Source organism: Punica granatum, chromosome 6 (assembly GCF_007655135.1).
Source record: "Punica granatum isolate Tunisia-2019 chromosome 6, ASM765513v2, whole genome shotgun sequence".
NCBI classification, from domain to species: Eukaryota; Viridiplantae; Streptophyta; class Magnoliopsida; order Myrtales; family Lythraceae; genus Punica; species Punica granatum.
This window is the reverse complement of record NC_045132.1, coordinates 16,480,599-16,501,443: the sequence shown is the minus strand read 5'-3', so window position 1 is coordinate 16,501,443 and position 20,845 is coordinate 16,480,599. Positions and strand designations below refer to the sequence as shown.

At 35.7% G+C, this 20,845-nt stretch overlaps 1 protein-coding gene and 1 long non-coding RNA gene across 4 annotated transcripts; both read right to left on the bottom strand.

The window, feature by feature from the left end:
- Positions 1-5,640: 5,640 nt before the first annotated feature.
- On the bottom strand, positions 5,641-11,311 carry LOC116209998. 3 transcript variants are annotated; one of them, XR_004157394.1, is made up of 6 exons: positions 10,977-11,311; positions 10,608-10,673; positions 9,436-9,474; positions 9,025-9,202; positions 6,172-7,191; positions 5,641-6,063 (listed from the first exon to the last, which is right to left on the bottom strand). It is a non-coding gene; the product is annotated as an uncharacterized LOC116209998 (long non-coding RNA). The 3 variants fall into 3 exon arrangements; XR_004157395.1 differs by having other exon boundaries at positions 10,613-10,673; XR_004157396.1 differs by having other exon boundaries at positions 10,618-10,673.
- Positions 11,312-18,118: 6,807 nt separating this feature from the next.
- On the bottom strand, positions 18,119-18,938 carry LOC116210120 (monothiol glutaredoxin-S11-like). Its single transcript, XM_031543932.1, has one exon. It carries the CDS (start codon positions 18,762-18,764, stop codon positions 18,456-18,458), a length of 309 nt encoding a protein of 102 aa, XP_031399792.1. The 5' UTR covers positions 18,765-18,938; the 3' UTR covers positions 18,119-18,455.
- Positions 18,939-20,845: the final 1,907 nt, after the last annotated feature.

The window sequence follows — 20,845 nt, the reverse complement described above, 5'->3', positions numbered from 1 at the left end:
GGTATACAGATTGATTAAGAGAAGGTACGCGCAATCCAAGAGTGGTCGAGTCCCACAAGTGTAGGTAATGTTCGTATTTTTCATGGACTTGCTAGTTTTTATCGGCGGTTCGTAAAGGACTTTAGTAGCATAGCCGCACCACTTACTGAAATGATCAAGAAGAACGTTGGATTTAGATAGGGAGAAGAACAAGATAAGGCGTTTCAGTTAATCAAAGAGAAGCTGACCAACTCTCCTTTATTGTATTTACCTAACTTTTCAAAAACTTTTGAGATTGAATATGATATTTCATGTATTGATATAGGTGCAGTTCTTACACAGGAAAGAAGACCAATTGCTTACTTCAATGAAAAATTAAGCGAGACAGCCATAAACTATCCAACTTATGATAAGAAGTTGTATGCATTGGTTCGAGCTTTAGAGACGTGGCGTGTCTAATTGTTCCTTGAGGGAGTTATTATTGTATGAATCTCATGGTGTGGGATTAATGGGACATTTTGGAATTGTAAAGACTTTAGCTATTTTACAAGAACACTTCTATTGGGCACTTATGCAAAGAGATGTTGAGAGAATTTGTGGTAGATATGTCACATGTAGGCAAGCTAAATCCAGAATGCACCCAACAGTTTGTATACTCATTTACCTATTCCTAATGAGCCTTGGATTGATATTTCAATGGACTTTGTGTTAGGATTACCTAGGACTAAACGTGGGAGAGATTCAGGGTGTGTTTGTTTTTTGAAAATTTTTTAACTCAACTCAACTCAACTCTACTTATTTTCAATTCAACATCACAATCATTACTTTTTTTCATTTTTAAATTTTTTTTAACCATTCAATTTAATTTTTAATATTAAATTCTCTTAAATATTCATTACTTTTTCACAATTCAACAACACAATCATTACTTAATCATTACTTTTTCTCAATTATTTATTACTTTTTCATACTTTTTCTCATAATTCAACAATACAATCATTACAAACCAATTAAAACCAAAACTCAATTCAACTCAACTCTAAATCTAAACGCACTCTCAATTTTTGTGGTTGTGAATAGATTTTATAAGATGACATTTTATTCCATGTCACAAAACGGATTATGCTTCGCATGTTGCTGATTTGTTCTTTAGGGAGATTGTAGGATTACATGGCATGCCTAGAACAATTGTTTCGGATAGAGATGCTAAGTTCTTGAGCTATTTTTGAAAGACTTTATGGTGTAAGTTAAGTACTAAGCTATTGTTTTCTACCACTTGTCACCCACAAACTGATGGTCAAAATGGAGTAGTAAATATGACTTTATCTACTTTGTTGAGGGCAATCATTAAAAAGAACATCAAAACATGGGAATAGTGTTTATCACATGTTGAGTTTGCTTATAACAGATATGTTCATTCTGCTACTAAATTTTCACCATTTGAAATTATTTATGGATTTAATCTTTTAACTCCATTGGATTTATCTCCTTTACGACTGAGCATGTTAATTTAGATGGCAAAACGAAAGCTAAATTTGTCAAGCAGATTCATGATAAAGCAAGACTCAACATTGAGCGAAGAATGGAGCAGTATGCAAAACACGCCAATAAGGGGCGTCATAAACTGATTTTTGAACTCGGAGATTGGGTTTGGTTGCATATGAGGAAAAAGAGATTTCTGGCGCAAAGACTTCGACGCAAAGACATTCCAAATTGTTTCCAAGAGGGGATGATCCATTTCAAGTCCTAGAGCGCATCAATGACAACGCTTACAAACTAGACTTACCTGGTGAATACAATGTAAGTGCTACTTTTAATGTTGTTGATTTGCTTCCTTTTGATGTAAGGTGATGATTTGAGGGCAAATCATTTTCAAGAGGAATGAAATGATGCAAATCGTAGCACGACTTCAAGAGATCTAGTTCAAATTCCAATTGGACTAATTACGCGAGCACGAGTAAAGAAGTTTAAAAATGAACTCAACGGCCATATTCAAGAGGTTTGAGCTCAAGCAAATTTGTGGAGGCCTATTGGACATGAACCACATGATCAACAAAGATTCATCAACATGATTCAAGTTTTAGAAGATTCCAATCAAGTCTATGATGCAAAGGATTAATCCCATGATAATGTCATTTTTTAGAAGTTTCTATAATAGTTGTTGAAGATCAAAAGAAGACATCATCAGATTTGTTTAAAGTTTAAATCTCATGGAGATATTCTAAGAATATTTAGATTTTATATCTTTATAGATTAAGTCATATCTTTATACATATTTTAGATTTTATTTTCCTTGCTTTATTAGGAGATATGGCCAGATTAGGATTAGTTTTGGTCTATATATATACTCATATTGTCAATTTTTAAGAGAATAAACGTTCAGAAAATCGTGAGAGTATTCTCCTTGGTTCTTGAAGAGCTAATTTAAATTTATCGAAAATTTCCGTGGCATTCATCATTGACTTATCAAACGGATTTCCACCACCGTTTGTAGCATCTTCCTATACCGAAGTTCTTGTTTCGCAATAAACAACGGGTTGAGATCAGTTATACCAAGATTCTTGTTTATGTCATAAATAACGGGTCGAAGGTTTGTCAATCAATTCTGATTATAGAACGATCTTGGGATCCTTTTTTGTTGTCGGGTCTCGTCATTCTTGACGGGAATCGCATCACCTTGTGGATTCCGACTTTGATGTTGGACCTAAGGAAGACCCCACAACATTTTCACAGGCCGTGAGTGAGGATAACTCCTCACTTTGGTTAGACGCCATGAAGGATGAGTTAGATTCTATAACTAAGAATTGAGTCTGAGATCTCGTCGAATTACTAGAAGGGTGATTGCGAATGGCTACAAATGGGTGTATAAAACCAAAAGAGATACTTCTGTAATATTGAACAATATAATATTAGATTTGTTGCCAAGGGTTTTACTCAAAAGAAAGGTATAGACCACCACGAGACTTTCTCTCCGATAATCATGGTGTTGTTGGCTCATATAGACTTAAAGTTACACCAAGTGGATGTGAAAACGACATTTTTTAATGGGGATCTTAATGAGAAGATGTACATGAAGCAACCTTAAGGGTTTAATGATGATAGTCATAAAGTGTGCAAGTTAAAGAAATTCATCTATGGACTAAAATAAGCATCCCGCCGATGGTATCTAAAGTTTCACAAGTGTGCACACCAAATCGTCTAAAAAAGAATCACAAGTCTTTCCTTTCACGAGCTAAAAACCTTATATGCTCGGCTATTCCCTTATTTGATTCGCCTTGATAAGAATACAATCATTGGCTGCCATGTAGAAGTACGCCAACCATGTATATGCATTCAAGTACGCGATTGACTTCGACTAGCTGAGGATCGTTACCTTGATTGTTCATTCGCACTTTTGGGAATTGCTTAGATATTAGCAAGTAGATTTATCAATATTAGGCAATTTCTTTGCTCTAGCCAGCATATTATATTTGTTTCTTAGTTCTTAACAAATAGATAAGGTAATTCATAGATAGTTGGTTATTCTCGTTATCATATTAGAATAAGATTGAAACTTTCTCTATTTGGGACTCCTAGGTCCGACCTATAAGAGCTAGTGAAGGCACTCACGCACTTTACATATTTTTCTACTATGCACTTCTAATTCTTGCACAACGCCGATCATTCAGCATCTATCTTTTCTACCCATCTCAACACTTCCGGACTAAGAATGGTTCCTATCAAATTAAGATTCTCGAGGCAAGGCTCATTCTTTTTGGCTACTTTATAGTTGAGACACGCCAAAACAGACCTCTGGGGAGGCCATAGTCTTATCATTCTACAATCGGCTTCAAGGTCGTGACTACCATTTGAGTTCAAGTCTCGGTCTAGGTTTCATCTTCGAGGAAGCATACCCTAAGTCGAGGCTTCCAAGCCAAAGCTCGCCCCATTTCAGCTGCCACTAGTCGAGACTCATCTTTATGGACCTTCCTTAGGCTATGACCATCATCCTCTTAGATCACCTTCCAAATCGTCTCGACATCACAAAGACTAGTTTCCAGGCCATCATCATACAATTATGGGGCGATACATCGTGCACATGTGTGGGAGAACTTAAACGATTTAACCCTTGACGCCATGACATCTTTTGCAACATCTCTACAATCTCTCGACTGGCAACATCACATGGAAACACAGTCGCCGACTAATTTTGCGGATCCTATAGACCATGGTGCAGGGCTTTAGCGAGGTGAGGAAGGCTGGTGGTTTTGCCCCTACTCGTACCTTGGGACAGCGCCTTAGCAACATAACAACGACGCAATGACCATGTTTGGCACTTAAATAATTTTTTACTCAACTCTATTTATGGTAGCTAAAGACAAATGCAAGCTAGCTTTTTCTTCGATGGTAGGGCCCATAAGGTTGAAAAGAGGTAGGCCGAAAATTTTCTTTTCTCATTTTCCTTTTCAATGCCTTCTTACTATTGTCGAATTTGTATTTGTTGACCTCATGTGCTTCCTAATGGTGGAATTTCTGGCTATTTTTTTCTCCATGCCTTCCCATTTTGACTATTTTTACATAGAGCACCGCCGATAAGATTTGTTTGACAAATGCGCTGACGATCAAGTATCTGTTCATCACATTATAGAAATAGATGTCTACATTAATTAATTTGATTTTAAAAAAATTTGCAAAAACAATTGCCAAATAGAACAAGTCAAGGTTTACAGCTTGATATCATTGAATTCATGCATACAATTAATCAACTCTTTTCTTTTCATATAAAACTTTGCTTAGTTTCGTCCTCACGCAAGAACACTTCGCAAATCACTATCGGGAGGTCAATAATCGGACAAATGGCATCTTCCTGATCACTAATTGCCAGTTTCCGACCTGGATTACCAAGTTCTTGTGCTCGATTTCGGCCGAAAATTGAAGTGCTTGTAGGGAACCCTAAAATAGAGGTTCGAGCTTGAAGAAATGAGAAGGCAACTCGAGTTTCTGTTGGGTAAGAAAAGGGCCCCTACCCAATGATTATATGTAGCCACCGACGGAGGGAAAAAAAAACTACGACAGATAAGTCAATTTTCTTCAACGGGTGGGTCCCTCAATTTTCTAAACTACAACTTTGTATGTCTGTATGCAAGTAAAAAAAAAAGGGTTGAACAACTTTTACTTCCCAAACACACCGTCTGTCAAAGGGGTTTTTTTTTCCCTCCGTCGGTGGCCACATATGACTGTTGGGTAGGGGCCCTTTTTCTACCCAACAGAAACCCCAGTTGCCCTTTCCTTTCTTCAAGCTCAAACCTCTGTTTTAGGGTTCCTTGCAAGCACTCCAATTTTCGACTAAAATTAGGCACAAGAACCTAGTAATCCAAGTTGAAAACTGGCAATTAGTGACAAGGAAGACGCCATTTGACCGATTATTAACCTCCCAACAGTGATTTACGGAGTGTTCATGCGTGGGGACGACAAGCAACACTTGTTCTGTTTGTCAATTGATTTTGTCAATTTTTTTAAAATCAAATTAATTAATGTAGACATTTATTTCTGTACATGTCTTCTACACAGGGCGATTTACTTCATAAAATGTGATGAATAATACTTGATCGTCAGCGCGTTCGTCAAATGAATCTCATCGGGTGGTGCTCTATGTAAAAATAGTTAAAATAGGAAGGCATGGAGGAAAAAATAACCAAAATCTCACCATCAGGAAGCACATGAGGTTAGCAAATACAAATTCGACAATAGTAAGAAGGCATCAAAAAAGAAAAGGACAAAGAAAAAAAATTCGACCTACCATGCAGGGTAGTGCACGCCGTGCCCTCTTTTCTACCTTATTGACCCCACCATCGAAGAAAAAGCTAGCTTGCATTTGTCTTTAGCTACCATAAATAGAGTTGAGTAAAAAATTGTTTAAGTGCCAAACATGGTCGTAATTTAATACAACTAGTCTAGAATGTAAAAAACATTATTGAAATGTGAAGCATACCCCGAAGACATAATTATCTTAAATATCCCAACTCAAACGACTTGAGAGCATCTCTTATTCCTTGAATAGACGAACCTCTCATTTTCCGTCGGATTCCTTAGGTTGGGAAAGCCCTGCATGGTATTCATAATATGGATTGAAGAATCGGAGTCAATCCACCATGTATTTTTTAGAAGTTTCAACGAAAAATGATTCATGACATATTAAACAAATTGAGATACCTTTCTTTTCAAGCCACTTCTTATATTTAGGGTAATCTTTCTTTACATGCCCATCCTTCATGGGCAACTTCGGGCTTGTCCTGCTTCATGATCTCCTCCTCTTGGACACACATGGTCAAGAGTTCTGTAATGGACCACTCCTCCTTATGTTCGTTGTAGGAGATTTTAAAAGGCCCATACTTAGCTAGTAAGGAGTTGAGAATGAAGCGAACCAAAAATGCCTCGAAGATATCAATCTCAAGAGTTTTGAGTTGAGCTGCCAAGTCTCTCATTTCCGTAATGTGCACATGCACGCCCTTTGAATTGTCGAAGTTCTTGCTAGTCAGCCTCTTTATTAGGGTACTTGCCAAGGCCTTATCTATTTTGGCAAATTGTTCCTTAATTGCCTTAAGAAAATCTTTAGCCTCAGTCACTTCACTACAACTCCCTATATGCTTTTATTTCCACGAGACTTCATGACCATGAGGCTTAAAGCCTGTTTGGTAACAAAGTTACATTTCGTTCAACTTCACTACAACCTTTTCAAAATTTCAAAAAGACCCAAATTTTTTAAATTTTTTCAAATTTGCCCTACCCTTTCTCTCAAAGCACTATTCATCGTCATCTTTATCTTCATACCCTTCTTCTCTCTTCTCTAACTGATCACTTCACTTCCATGGTCGTCCTACCCACGACAAGCCAATTACAACTCATGGTAATAGTTCTCGGGCCATGGTAAGTCTTAGATTTCTATTTGACGAACCTCGAGCAAGAAATCAAAGCAAATGTCACCTCATATTTCAATTTGACAAAACCCTAAAATCGAGACAGTTAATAAGATCTCCTTTTGTCTCCTCTGTTGGACCATCAATGTCTGGGACAACCTTATCGGGAGTGGCAGCCTAGGCCGTTCTTCGCTTCTTGTGTTCTTCGCGTGGGGACCTTATTTCTCGACAGCTCAAGGGTCTTTCCCTCCCACGAAAGCACCTCTGTTATCGTCAAGTCGTCGTCCCTCTCCCAAGAGGCGAGGTCGTGAGCTTCCTATACACATATGGGAAAAGTAGCGGCTGAGTTGGGGATTTGATTGGACTTCGTGGTGATGGAACAAAGAGAAGCAGAGAGAGTTAAAAGAGAGAGGGATTTGAGTGGAAGGAGGGAAGGTTGGGCAGTTTTTGAAAAACACAAAAAAATTATGGGTCAATTTTCAAAAATTTGAAAATCAAATTAAATCATAACTCTACTCCATTGCTAAACGCATCATTAAGCGGTTGGATTTCTCCCACCATTCATACTTCTCCTTAACCTCAGGTGCATCTGTATCCTTGGGAGCACGTGGCTCCTCCTCATGGAGCTCATAGTTCAGGTCCATATATTCTAAAGTGAAAAGAACCTACTCCTCCCAATCAGAAAAATTTTGACCATCAGGCATAGAAATAACCATAGATAGCAAATTCCTTCTTCCTTTGGGGATAGGCCGCAAGAATGCATGAATTTACTAGTGAGACAAACAAATTTGATAATTACGATGAGAATATTCCTTAATCCTTTAGGCATAGAACAATCCCACCATAATGCCAAAATTTATCTTCTCAGACCAATCTAAGTCCCAAGACTAATAACTACCCTTGATGCTATTAACCATATTGTAATATATTAACCTCACGACTCGATTACAATTTGATGCTAATAACCATATTGTAGTATAACCATATTTGATTTACCTTATATAAGGTGCTTTGGCTACTACACCTATATCCTTAAAACCACACTACATAGCATCGGACCGGACCAGAAAATAATCGAACCAGTTAGAACTGACCAGACCTGACAGAATAGCCTAATCGATCAAACTGAGACTGAACCAGTAAAACTAGGTTGAGATTTTCGACTTAATGGATTTGAGCCCAGCCCAGCCCAGTTTACTAAAATAGATCGGGTTGAAACTGGGTAGATCGGGTAGGTGAAGACTGATCAGGGTTGGGTTGATCAGGGCGGGCCAAAAGCTAATCGAGTGCGACCCAAGGCAAAGTCGGGTTGACTTCATCTTCTTAACCTAACTCTGCTACCTTCTTCCCAATAAACCATGGACACTGCCTCCCCTCACTAGAAACTCGAGCATTGCCATGCCTGCCGGTCACGGTCGCCTTCCATGACGACGACGATCGTGCCGCCGCCATCCACGAGTCACCCTAAATCGAAAGATTGAAAGCTCAAGATTGAGCTGGCTTGAGGTCAGGGAGAGGGACCCATGCCAAGCTGGAGTCGAGGAGAACCACTCCATCAATTGAGTGGCGCGGCTCGTGACCGTGATCCCGACTCACCAGGTGCAACAATAGAAGAAGACACAAGCCCTATAGTCGTAGCTCGTGACTCGATTTCGACGCAGTGTGATCGACAATCGATCACCCATATCGCAAAAGTAGCTCGCGGTCCTCTGCTGGTCGACGTCGCCTTACCATGACAACAAAGGCTGCCCTCCGCCCAGCTTGAGACTGACGTGCTTGTCGGCCGCCTTCAGCCGTTGGCCACATCTTTCAGCCACCTCAAAGGGCTGCCGCGGGCCACCAAATGCCCTCAAAAATCCTAATCGACCCTAACTAGCTTTAGTTAACCCTAATTCTTGCTAATTAAGGCTGGATCCAGATTATTATCAAAAAAGAAAATAATAATTGCAATAATCGAAACCCTAATTGCAAGAATAAAATCCAATCAAACTTAATTGATAGGTAAATAACAAACCCTAATTGCATGATACTATAAAATCATTAATCAAGACTATAACATCAAAGTATGGCATGAAGGTTGGCTCTGATACCAACTGTAAGATTACTTTTAAATATATTCGTAATATATTTCGCAGTGGAATAAACTGACCTTCAACCATTGCTTTGATGACGTAGATGATTTCCACAAGTCTCCCGATAGACTTCTAACAAATAAGACCGAGATCGTCTTCTAGCTCATAACCTCTTTGTGTCTCGACTAGATGGAGACACATGTCCTTTTCAAATAGGCGGAATGAGAAACCTCTCAGAATATTTTATATATCCTCCTATCAAAAGGATATTCTTTGTAATCACAAGATATGGAATATCTTATTCAAATTACGGAATATATTGTGACATGAGGGTCACCTAATTGAGAGATTATTTACTTAATTATGTAAATATACAATATATTCTTACACGATAAACTTGCCTCATAATTTCCAGTCTTATATGTTCTCTTGATCTCTGCCACTAACTTTTTCTCTTGAAAAAAATGATATATAGGTAGAAAGCATACCTCCAACTGATCGAATGGATGCAATCTCTCGTACAATACCTGGAGATAATAGATAATAAGCGAAAGAGTTAACCAACACAGAGAAAGTTCTAACAATGATGCAAGTCAAGTATCCAATTAAATGGATTTAAAAGAGAATTATGTAAGGCTAACAGAGTCTAATACCCTGCCACTTTATAATTCCTAGCCTTTACACCGTAGAAGAATGTAAGGCTCCAAGATTTTGGAACCACATAAAAACAAAGAAAAGAAAACTTCACATGATAATAATGGAGGTAGAGAAAGAAAAACACAGTTAGATTTAGGTTTCAATATTTTATTTTACCATGGAATTTATAATGTTGTAGACTAAAAGGGGAAAAACAAGCTAGCTCGGCCATGTTGGGCAACTTGGCAAGGAAGATTTCCAGATTTAACAGAATAGCACCAACAACCATCACATTATACCCGACATCTCATCAATTCAAATCCTCGACTAAAAGATGAGAGTTGCTAAAATTTTTAGGAACATAAAAACTGATAAACATAGTTGATTAAGTCTAGATTATGCAATTTAGATCAGATATTAGTAGGAGAGTATTTTGTGTAACTGACTCTCATGTACTTGTCTCTATATAATACAACATAACCCCACAGAGTCTTTACGTGGGTTTTTCTCCTTCCCTGTCTTTAAAAACCTTTCAAACTTTTTCCACTTTCCAGGTATATATACCTTGTGTAAGCATACCCCAAGTTAAAATTACGATCAGGGCAACTCCACCTTACATGTCTTACGTATCCCTCTGATCAGTACAACCTTTCTTTCAATCATTAAACTTCTACACGCATCGAGAATACTGCCTCAAAAAGCTTCCACAACGACATGATATCAATGAATAAGGAAAAAATGCCCTAAATAAGAGTCGTTTCCCTTTTTTCCCCCGAAAAGCCAAGAAAAACAGAACCTCTTCCGTCTAATTATCCTTTGAATTAGCAGACAATTCAGATGAAAAAGGGGAAGGCAGTTCATTAGAGACTACTTAACAAACACACGAGAGATGAACCCCCTAATTCAATTCAACAGATCAATCAGGGAAAGGAAACAATTTCAACATGACATGATGAATGCGATAGAATAGGAGTTGTATTTGCTACTCCTACAATGAGTAACTTCATAAAAATAACAATCCTACCTCACCTCACCTCACGTAGCGACCGCCATTTCCCGGCCATTTGTGCTCTGCTCGTCCTGAGGGCATCTGTTGGGCAAAGCAAGAAATGTTAATTTCTTCAATTGCAAGCTGCCCGAATTTCTTCAATCAAGAAAGATCAACCAACAACCGCGAAAGGAGCAGTGTGCGTTTTTTAGACTTAAAATTAAGGAAAACAGAATGGCGATCGGTCATCTCGTCTCGAGGAAATCTCACGAGAGAACTCGAGACTTATAGACCAGCAACCCCCACAAAAAAAAAAAAGGTTAATCGACAGAGAAAAACAAAATCGGAGCTTAGCAAGCAAACCCTAATTGGTTGACGGAGAGGGCCAGTTAGTCAAGTAGGAACCTTTAGGGGAAGGGAAGTATGCTTCTAATTGAAGATCCTCCGGCAGCAGGACCTTCGACGGACATCATCATCCCTTCTCCTCTATGATTCGGGAGCTTCAAAAGCTGGCTTAGCTTCCGTCAACGGCACTGCCGGAGAAAGGAAAGCACTAATAATTGCTCTGATATGATCTACACACCACTCACACAGAGAGAGAGAAGAGAGAGAAGAGCGGGCGACTGTGAAAGCAGAGGAGATAGAGAGAGAATCCGGCGAATGTGCATTTTCATTTTCCTCAAACTAGACGTTTCAAGGAGCAGAGTAGAGAGAGAACAATGAATTAAAGAGTAGAGAGAGAACAGAACCTGGCAACTAGCCGTTACGCTCCCCGAGAGAAGAGGAAATTATAATAATTTTATAAAATATTAAAGGTTTAATAACCGAAAGAAAATAACAAACTTTCAACATTTTAACAATTTTAGTACGAATCTTTTTCTTAATTTAAAAATGCACAAATTTTCTATTGATAACAATTCTAGTACTGCGTCAAATTTTTCGTTAATTTTAATAAAATCGAGGTTATAGAGGACGCCGACGACCTCACTCAAGGGAGGGTGTTGGTAACCCCAATCAGGGGGTGGTGGCGGGAATTGACGCCCTCACCCCTCGAAATCGGGAGAACTCTCAAATTGGAGATTCACCCAATTTCGATGGGTGGAGTCACGAACTTGGCCATCACTCTCCCGATTAGGGTCACCTGCGTCCTCTGTGGCCTCGATTCTGTCCAAATTAACGAAAAATATGATGCCGTGCTAAAATTGTTGTCAAATTGAAAGTTTGTGTATTTTTAGGTTAAGGAAAAAAATTCGTGTTACTATTGTTAAAATATAAAAGGTTTATACTTTTTTATTATTATTAATCCAATATTAAATAAATAATAAGGAAATTTCTTTTCCTCCGTCCGAACCTCTGATTCAGAAGTTGCCTCTGCTTTTTTGAACAATTACATAAATGCCATTTCAGAGAGGATTCGGCCAAGCCGATTAGGAAGGTGCGGCATCACTCAGTAATAATTACTGATTTTCTCAATTAGCGGACTCGTCAGTCAGTCGGAATGTTAATGGGCGGGCGAGTCGGGTGATTTTCTTTTCTTACATTTATTTTTTAATTTTTTTTAGGTCCCGATTTTGTTGGGGTTGAATTTTTTAAACCCAAAAGCTAACATTCTAGGTAATTTTAGATGGTCGGTTTATATTGTATGCCAGAGGCCCTTTAATGGATCAGGGGAAGCCCGACTACTATATGGTCGAGCTCTTTGTGTCTGGCTGTCGGGTTCATAAAAATCGGAATTTTCTTTTAAAATTTATGAAAATATTTCCCCTTATGCTGCCTCAAACAATGAACCCAAAAGAGCGAGAAGATGACTCAGAAGTAGAAATAAAACTAGCCTATTATTTCGTGCATTGCGCGAGATTTATATTTAGTTTTTTCTTAAAAATATTAGATAATTTCTTAAGATATTATCAACCATTGCCCGTCTATAATAATACTGTTATGTTTCAATCCTGTCACAAGTTTTTATTCAGCCACCTTGTATTATAATATATGCTCACGATAAAGAATGAAGTTAAATGCAGATAATAATTTAAGCTAATTCTAACATAGTTGTACTAAAACGATTAATAATTTAAGGAAAAAAATGCTTTTTAAGTTAAGTGTTGAAGAAAAAGAAGATCATATGACCATATACAATTTTTAACGAAAATAATTATCGCCCAATGGAAGCTATTTGTGAAGAAATTAGAAATGGTAAATGAATAAGGCACGCATTATTTGATATTTCAAATATTGGGATAAGTAATGAATAAGTAATATGTATAAAATATTTATGGAATATATATATATATATATTATATAATGTGCAAATGCAAATTTTCTCTCTGATATATATATATATATATATATATATTATCCTCTAGTATTCAGTATTAATTTATTACATCAAGCAATGTCGTTTTTTTCAGAAGATAAATAGTTGTTAAGAACTCTTTTCATTTATTGGGTGAATTTATTTTCTTGGGATTAAGCATCAATATTTCTTGTATATTTACTCATATCTAATTATTTTATCAGTCATATGTTCTATTTGTTGGTCGTCCTCGAGTTCAATTGTAAGTTAATATTAAAGATACTTTGCATAAGTTAAGAAATTAACATTAAATCATATATATATAAATGAGTTTAAATTTTAAATGCTAAAGATATTAAAAGTATGCTTTCTCACATTAAAATTTTATGGTCTTTATCTCATATATATATATATATATATATATATATATTTGTGTGTGTGTGCATGCACATTCGTGTAATCTAATCCTCTACGAATTAAAAGGAAATTAAAACTATGAAAAAAATTTATTTTGATATACTTGCTTAATATTTCTTATATTTCATAAATTCATATTTTCTTATTTCTATTGCTTTTAGTAGTAATTAACTTGAAAACATATAAATGTGAGAAATTATAAAAAAAAATTCAAACAAACACTATAACTTTAAAGCTACTAATTTCTTACCATTTTATATTTGAAATTCATTTTTTTTTATTTTCAGTATAGACATATATTTTTTTATAGCTACTTAATAATTACCTTTTACCAAACAAGTGTTTTTTTTCCATGAAATTGAGAAAAAAATTATAAAATAAGAATTTTGACGTTTATTATATGACATGAACTCATAACTTTTGGTGGAAGTTATGTTATATTTATTATATCTTGGGAGACAAATTCGGTGAATAACAAAGAATCTAACAACAGGACTAAAGTTAACAAAAGATTGACCATCTAGGATAAAGTTTAAAAAAAATAAAAATAAAAAAGCTATTGAAAAAAGAAACTAAAGTTTGACAGAGGACTAGCAATTTTTACGATTTTGCGTGATAACGATCGGCTTGGGTGATTAAAAGAGGTTGTTATATTCACCTTATTATAAAAATTACGATATTCGTTTCTATCTCAAATTTATCATGTTGTTAGACAATTGTTGCATTTTTTGTCCGAGTGCTGGCCCTTGAGGAGTTTCTTTTCAAATTGTAAATTCGTAAAACACTATGTCATCTAATAAAGTTACAATATGAAAAACTTATAAAGAAAATAAAAGAAAACTCAGAAATGCTAAAAAAAGAGTTAAACATAAAAAAAATTATGATAACTCAAAAAACTAATATAAGAAATTTAAAAACCATAAAAGGTAGAGAAACATGTAAAATAAATTAAAAAATGGTAAAAAGAAAAATTAGAAGAAAAATCACTTCAATTTGATTTTATTTTCAATTTTGTTACCACCTTTCATCCTTAACGATTCTTATTGTTTTGATGTCCATGACATGTTCTGACTGAGTGTTACTGTGGAGTTTTATGGAGCACAGATGGACTTGTAGTTGCATAGACAGCACCATCATTAGACGCCACACCATCAAAAAAATGTAAATCTAAAAATCTAAAAACAAATTTCAAAAAATAAAAAATAAAGATAATTCAGAAAAATTTAATAAAATATATGAAACTAAAGAAATTCCTGAAGAAGTTTAGAAAAATATAAAATTTCAAAAAAGAAAAAGAACATCCAAAAAGGTTCAGGAAAATAAATATAAGAAATAAAATATTATTCAGAAATATGACGTGCAATCCAGATATAAAAGGAGATTCTAAAATTATGAAAAATATCACACCTGTGGAACACCATTAGAAAATCAGAATCAGAAACAAAAATAAAGATTAGATGAAAATTTTAAAATTTTAAAAATAAAAATAAAAGCAAATTGAAGAAAATTATGCCGGCCCTTTCCGAAATGATCCCCATGGTTTCTCTCAACCCTCTCTTGTTTCCTCTTTCTTTTCTTGGAACTAGAGTACGACCCGCGCTATGCGGGATGAAATCATTTTAGATTTAAAATTAGTGGATGTTCTATAAATTATATTATGTACTCTGAATTGATAATTCATTAAGTATATCTATAATGCATTTGTAATTTTATACATTTACCCTAATATTTGAATTCACAATTTTACTTTTTATTCATAAAATTAAGCCCTATGATGATAAGGTAATTATAGTTGTGTTACTTGCTAAAAAATATATCAATATTTGTTGCCTAAAAAATACATCATATATTTGATGCCAACATATTCGCAAGGAAAAATTCAAATAAGCTGCGATCATATGTTAATTTTTACTATATTCCAAAATTCTCTATGTGGCAATTTCCACGAAAATCATGAAAAATTAGTGAAAAATAAACAAAAGTCATTTAAGTGGTGAGAGAGAGTTATGGGAGAGAGAAAGAGAGGAGAGACAAGAGAGACATGAAGAAAAATGTGGAGAGGGTGAAATAAGTGGAAAGAAAAGGGGAGAGAAAGTCATGTATAATTACGTACAAAACTATCCATAGTTTTTTTAATTGGTTGGTTACTTTTGCAAATAGCTAATTAAATCATTCCATAACATTTATTTTTTATATTTACAAGAATTAAAAAAAAATGGAAATGTCTCTCTCTTTATTATAGTAATTGATTGATAATTGATAATAGATAAAAGAAATTTTAAAAAGTTAAAAATATATATATATAAAAGTAATATAAAAAAATGAAAATTTTGTGAAAAACAATCAAAGAAGTTGTATCGCAGTGGTCTAACGTTATCGTCTCTTGACCTAGAGGTCGCAGTCTCGATATTTAATAGGACTACCCGTGCCTCTTTATTAATTATTTAGAATTTCTCTTTCACTGTATTAGGTCTTTGGCCTACCTCATAACTGATTTTTTTTTTTAGAAAAACATGCTTTTTCTTTGGTCACTCCGAATCTTCTTAAGTTGATCCTTTTCCAACCTTTCGGCTTCTCCTTCACTCTTTGCCGAAAGTCTTTTCGGTTCCTCTTGTCTGTCCTCCTAGAGAGGAAACAAGACGAGGATCGATTGGACAAGGAAAAAGTAAATGGCCAACACAAATTTTGCTTCTTGTTCATTGCCATAGAGAGCAAATCATGGAGCTTTATACCTCCACCACATAATTACCTTTTTGTTTTGTTTTGTTTTTAATTTTTATTTTTCAATTACACGGAATGTTCATGGATCTTATACAATAAAATAAAAAATTTTAATGACTATTAAAATGATATAGGTAATTTTATTGCGAGAATCTAACATGTAATGTCTTGATTACAAGATAGGGTGTGCGCTATTGTGCAATCTATTCTTTTACGGGAGTACCTTTTTCCTAAGACTTCCCCTAACCTGAGCAAGATATAACTGGCATTATTATCTTAATTGAAGGATCATCAATAAGTAAAAATGATGACAATACCATATTTGTACAATTGAAGTCTTAAAAATGCTTGAACTTTCAAGCAATGCTAACGCATGCGGCATGCCTAGTATTACTTGAAGCAAAAGCCAGACTTCAAATAAGGAGCGGAAGCAACCGAAAATCATAGCTCAGAGAATGAGGTACTAGAAAGATGTAGATTATGCATCCCCGAACACTCATGATTGAGAAATCTTGCAGCCAAATAGATCAAGGAGACAGTAGGCGAAATTATGGGAAGATTTAGTTGATGTTCGACTTATTTGATCAATGGACAAGAAAATTGAACTTCTACTCAATTAGAAGGAGCTATAGCCATGATCGAGCAGAGTTATCCTCTATGACCACATAGTAAAAGGCTTCGCATAGAAGGCACCGCATATCAACCATTCAGATATTGACAAGCTTGTAAAGTACTATTTTGGGCAATTGCAAGAGAGAACTAGTTCAATTACAGGATCTTCACTAGTTTATTATTACTTTCACATTGAAGGCTTTCACCACATGGAAAGTAAGAGAATAAGAACGAAAGTCCACATATGTTACATTGAATAATCTAAAGAGGGAAAAAGGCGAAGGAATGTAATACCCTTTGCCTTTCACTTGATAATCTAAAGTGGAAGAATATATATCAAATATGCCGCTTCCAATTGAAGGAAAACGCTTTGGAATTTCTTCTTCTTTTCTTTTCCTTTTTGGCTTTTTGCATATTTGGTGGCTGATTTGCGACCCAAGATGTGCGAGGGGGAATTTTAATGAGAACCCAAAGTCGCACTTTTGGGGACACAATTTGATTGATCAGTGCCGTCTTTTACACACGTTGTATGGTCATTAGTAATACTATATACCTTTCCAATGTTTCTCTTTTAAGTAAGCTTACACCTTAATTTTAGATAAAGCTTTTGACTGGAATACGCAAGGTCCGCTTGTATATGATCGACTGTAAATTAATTGCTACGTGTTCGAACTTGGGATCATTAATTATTATCGAAAGTTAATTAAGTACAAATAGTAGAAATCCTCTACGATTTCTTTATTAGCAAAACAAGACTTTTGCTTCTCCTAGCAAGCTAGTTTACATTTATTCACAAAAAAGCAAAAAGAAAAAGCAAGCTAGTTTATATTCAAACACCAAATACATTTGCACAAGAAAAAGAGAGGAGCAGTACTGCTTGCAAGAACTATAAACATAAACTTATTTTTTTTTGTTACATGGATGGGAGTTTTACTACAAATATATTTGTATTTACTTAATTCAAACTTAATTGTTTTCAATTAAATTTCAAAAATTTCATGAAAAATAATTATATCCTAATATCTTAAAGAATTATCATTAATTCATATATTAATACTATATAAGAGAAGGTAGTGGTTTAACTTTAAATCATAATTTCTCCAATTCGGTAAAAAATTAATAACTATAAGTTTTGAAGATTATTTTGTATATATCATATTTATGTGTAAATTTTGATGATATATTAAAAATTTAAAATATTTGACATTAAAATATATTTGTGCATACATATTAAAATTATTAAGCATTTTTATTGATAAATATTTAATTTATATGCATTTACTAATTTAGTCCTATTTAATCATATTTGTATCATATTTACAATTATGCCACTATTTAGTAGATTGTATTGGAATTATATATGCATTATTTACATATTTACTTTTTTAACCCTACATTATTTGGACATTTGCTTTTCTTGCCTTATTTAATACATAACAGATATTCTATAGACAAAAAAATGCATTGTAGAAAACATTATATATATAGATTAGCTAAAACTGCATTAAGGGAAGGAATTAACCACTAGAAACATATATTACGCACATGATTCTTCTTGAACGATATACATGACACAACAACATAATTGAGACCCTAATTGGGAACTATGAAATATAGGGGAGAGAGAGGCACATAATATAATACAAATGATCAACACTACACACATGCACACTAATATTAACTGGCTAGCTAGGTTTTAGAAGGGCTTCACTACCGCCTAGTAATTCTTCCAATTTAAGCAGATTTAACCCTAACGCTTTTATTTCAACTGGCTTGACTTAAGATAAATATTCATCAGCTAGCTCTGCAAAGCTAGCTACAGAGAGCCACACGTATATACTTCAAGACTGGGCTTGCTGGTAGGGCCTGAGAAGCGGTGTCAGTGCCCCGCTGAGGTGAAGGGACATGACCTCGTTGGTGGACCCGATCAGCTTGCCACCTATGAACACAGCCGGTATGGGGGCCGTGCACCCCATCCTGACCAAGGCTCGCTCGATCTCCCTGCAGTCTGGCTCCCGGTCGATCTCGTATATCTGTGGGTTCACCCCGAGCTCTTGGAACAAAATGCTGACTGAGTAGCATAGGCAGCATGAGCTCTTGCTGAATATCACGACTCCTTTGTCGGCAGCACATCTCATCACCTTGTCCATCTCTTAAAAGCTAGCAAGCTGCAGTTAACCTAAAAGAGTAAGCTAACTTTATTGGATCGATCGAATTGGCAACCACAGGCCGAATTCGAGAAGGACCGAACTCGATCTGTGGCCGATGAAATATATAGAGACGAGATTTTATTGGTTGAAGTTTTCTATGAGAGTTATGGTTTAATGGGTTTGCGTATTTATAGGGACGGCTAGGGTCTGAAATTATTGTTGGACCCCTTTGTTCGTTTTTTAGAGAAGAATTTTGAAAAGCGGATGTTCTTTACAAAGATGCTCAAACTGATTTAAAGCAACTTTTCCAGATAATGACTTCTGTTTTCCACATTGAGTACAACAACAGTGGGCATACGATGACAAGATTATCTCCAATGAGCACGCTCATTATTATTATTATTATTATTATTATTATTATCATTATTATTCTGGTTACAGGGTGGCCGATGGGTTCAGTATAAGAGGGAAAAAAAAAAGAGCATATGAGAACCGAAGGTAGAATCAAGTGGTTGATGAGCACAGCAAGGGACGAGAAAAGAGGAAAGAAAAGGAGTACGAGAAGTCCCAGTATTAAAAATTGAACGTAGAATGTTTTGGTTTTTGGGGTGAATCTGCCACTAGTGCACTCCATACCTTTACTTCCCTGAGAACCGAAGGTAGAATCAAGTGGTTGATGAGCACAACAAGGGGCGAGAAAAGAGAAAAGAAAAGGAATACGAGAAGTCCCAGTATTAAAAATTGAATGTAGAATGTTTTGGTTTTCGGGCGAATCTGCCACTAGTGCACTCCATACCTTTTCTTCCCTGGAACATGCATGCTAATTGTTTGTACTATGACCATATACCACGCATATCTAATATAATATCAGCCTCCGATGCATGCTGCATGCTTGTATGTATCTATAGAACTTCTTTCATAAGGATATATAAGGGTGATCGTAACAAACTAAAAAAATGACCCGATGATTCATTTAAGAAGCGGGATGGAATTAATCATTTTAGGAGTGACGCAGCGTACACGCAAACAAACCTGTCATAGCTCGTTGATTCCGCAGAATACGGGAACTACGACCTTCAATTCCTATTGATTCTTCGAATTCCTAGGAAATTGGCAATCAACTCGAATCGAATCCGAGAATGAACAAAGAGCACGAAAGCTCTGAACTTTATTGAATGATCAAAACAACAACTATCTTAACCCTAGGGTTTTACAATGCTTAAATAGGAATTAAAATGCCTAAATTACACGAAAGACATAAACTTTTCTTAAAATTACAAAAACGTTCAAATAACATAAAAATGCCCATTTGAGACCCTAAACGATGGAATTCGGCCTAAATCTCGTCTTTCCATGGCCAAAGGCCATGAGTTGTTCTCCGGAGGCCGTTTTTCTCGAGACAGGGTCGTCATAATCTATTTTTCTCGAGGTACCGATTTGCAACGCCTTTTGCCGCATCAAGGAGTAAGCTGGATGTTGGCTTTCCTTAATAAATTTCTTTCACAGCTAAAAAGAGTGCGTGCCTGGGGGCCCTATACTGATGATTCTCAAACTATGGCATTTGGATAGTGATAAGGAAAAATATGAGCAGGCTAAAATGGTCATTTCACCCACCATATTTGAATGAGAGGTTAATCTAGCCTAAACATGAGGTTAAGCTCAACTTGAGCCCCGGAACAAATCGAAAGAATCATCAACGTCATAGTTAGAAGACTCAGAAGAGTCAGAGTAAATATGTTCAAGTTAAGAGCCAAACATCAATGTTTCAGGTAAGGGCTTTAATTTACACGTGATAGTTTCTTTAGCACTTGAGCGATTTAACTATAAATAGGAGGTATGCATTCCCATTTCAACAATTTCTCTCCCCATTAGCCAGTCGTTATCGCCTTATCTGATTTAAGCATCGGAGGGTCGAATTGGGCCATTACCCTCAGTTCAACTTTCCTTGTGAGATTTAGGTCAGAGTTGCCTCATCTTCGTAGACCGGTAAAACAATTGGTAATCACTTTTTCTAGTCCACCCAGTTGCTCTCTCGAACTCACCGGGTCAGAAGAACCCAGTCATAGCAGACAATAAATCCA

Excerpts from the sequence above, each read along its gene's own strand:
- LOC116210120 (XM_031543932.1), bottom strand. The coding sequence starts at position 18,764 with ATGGACAAGGTGATGAGATGTGCTGCCGACAAAGGAGTCGTGATATTC.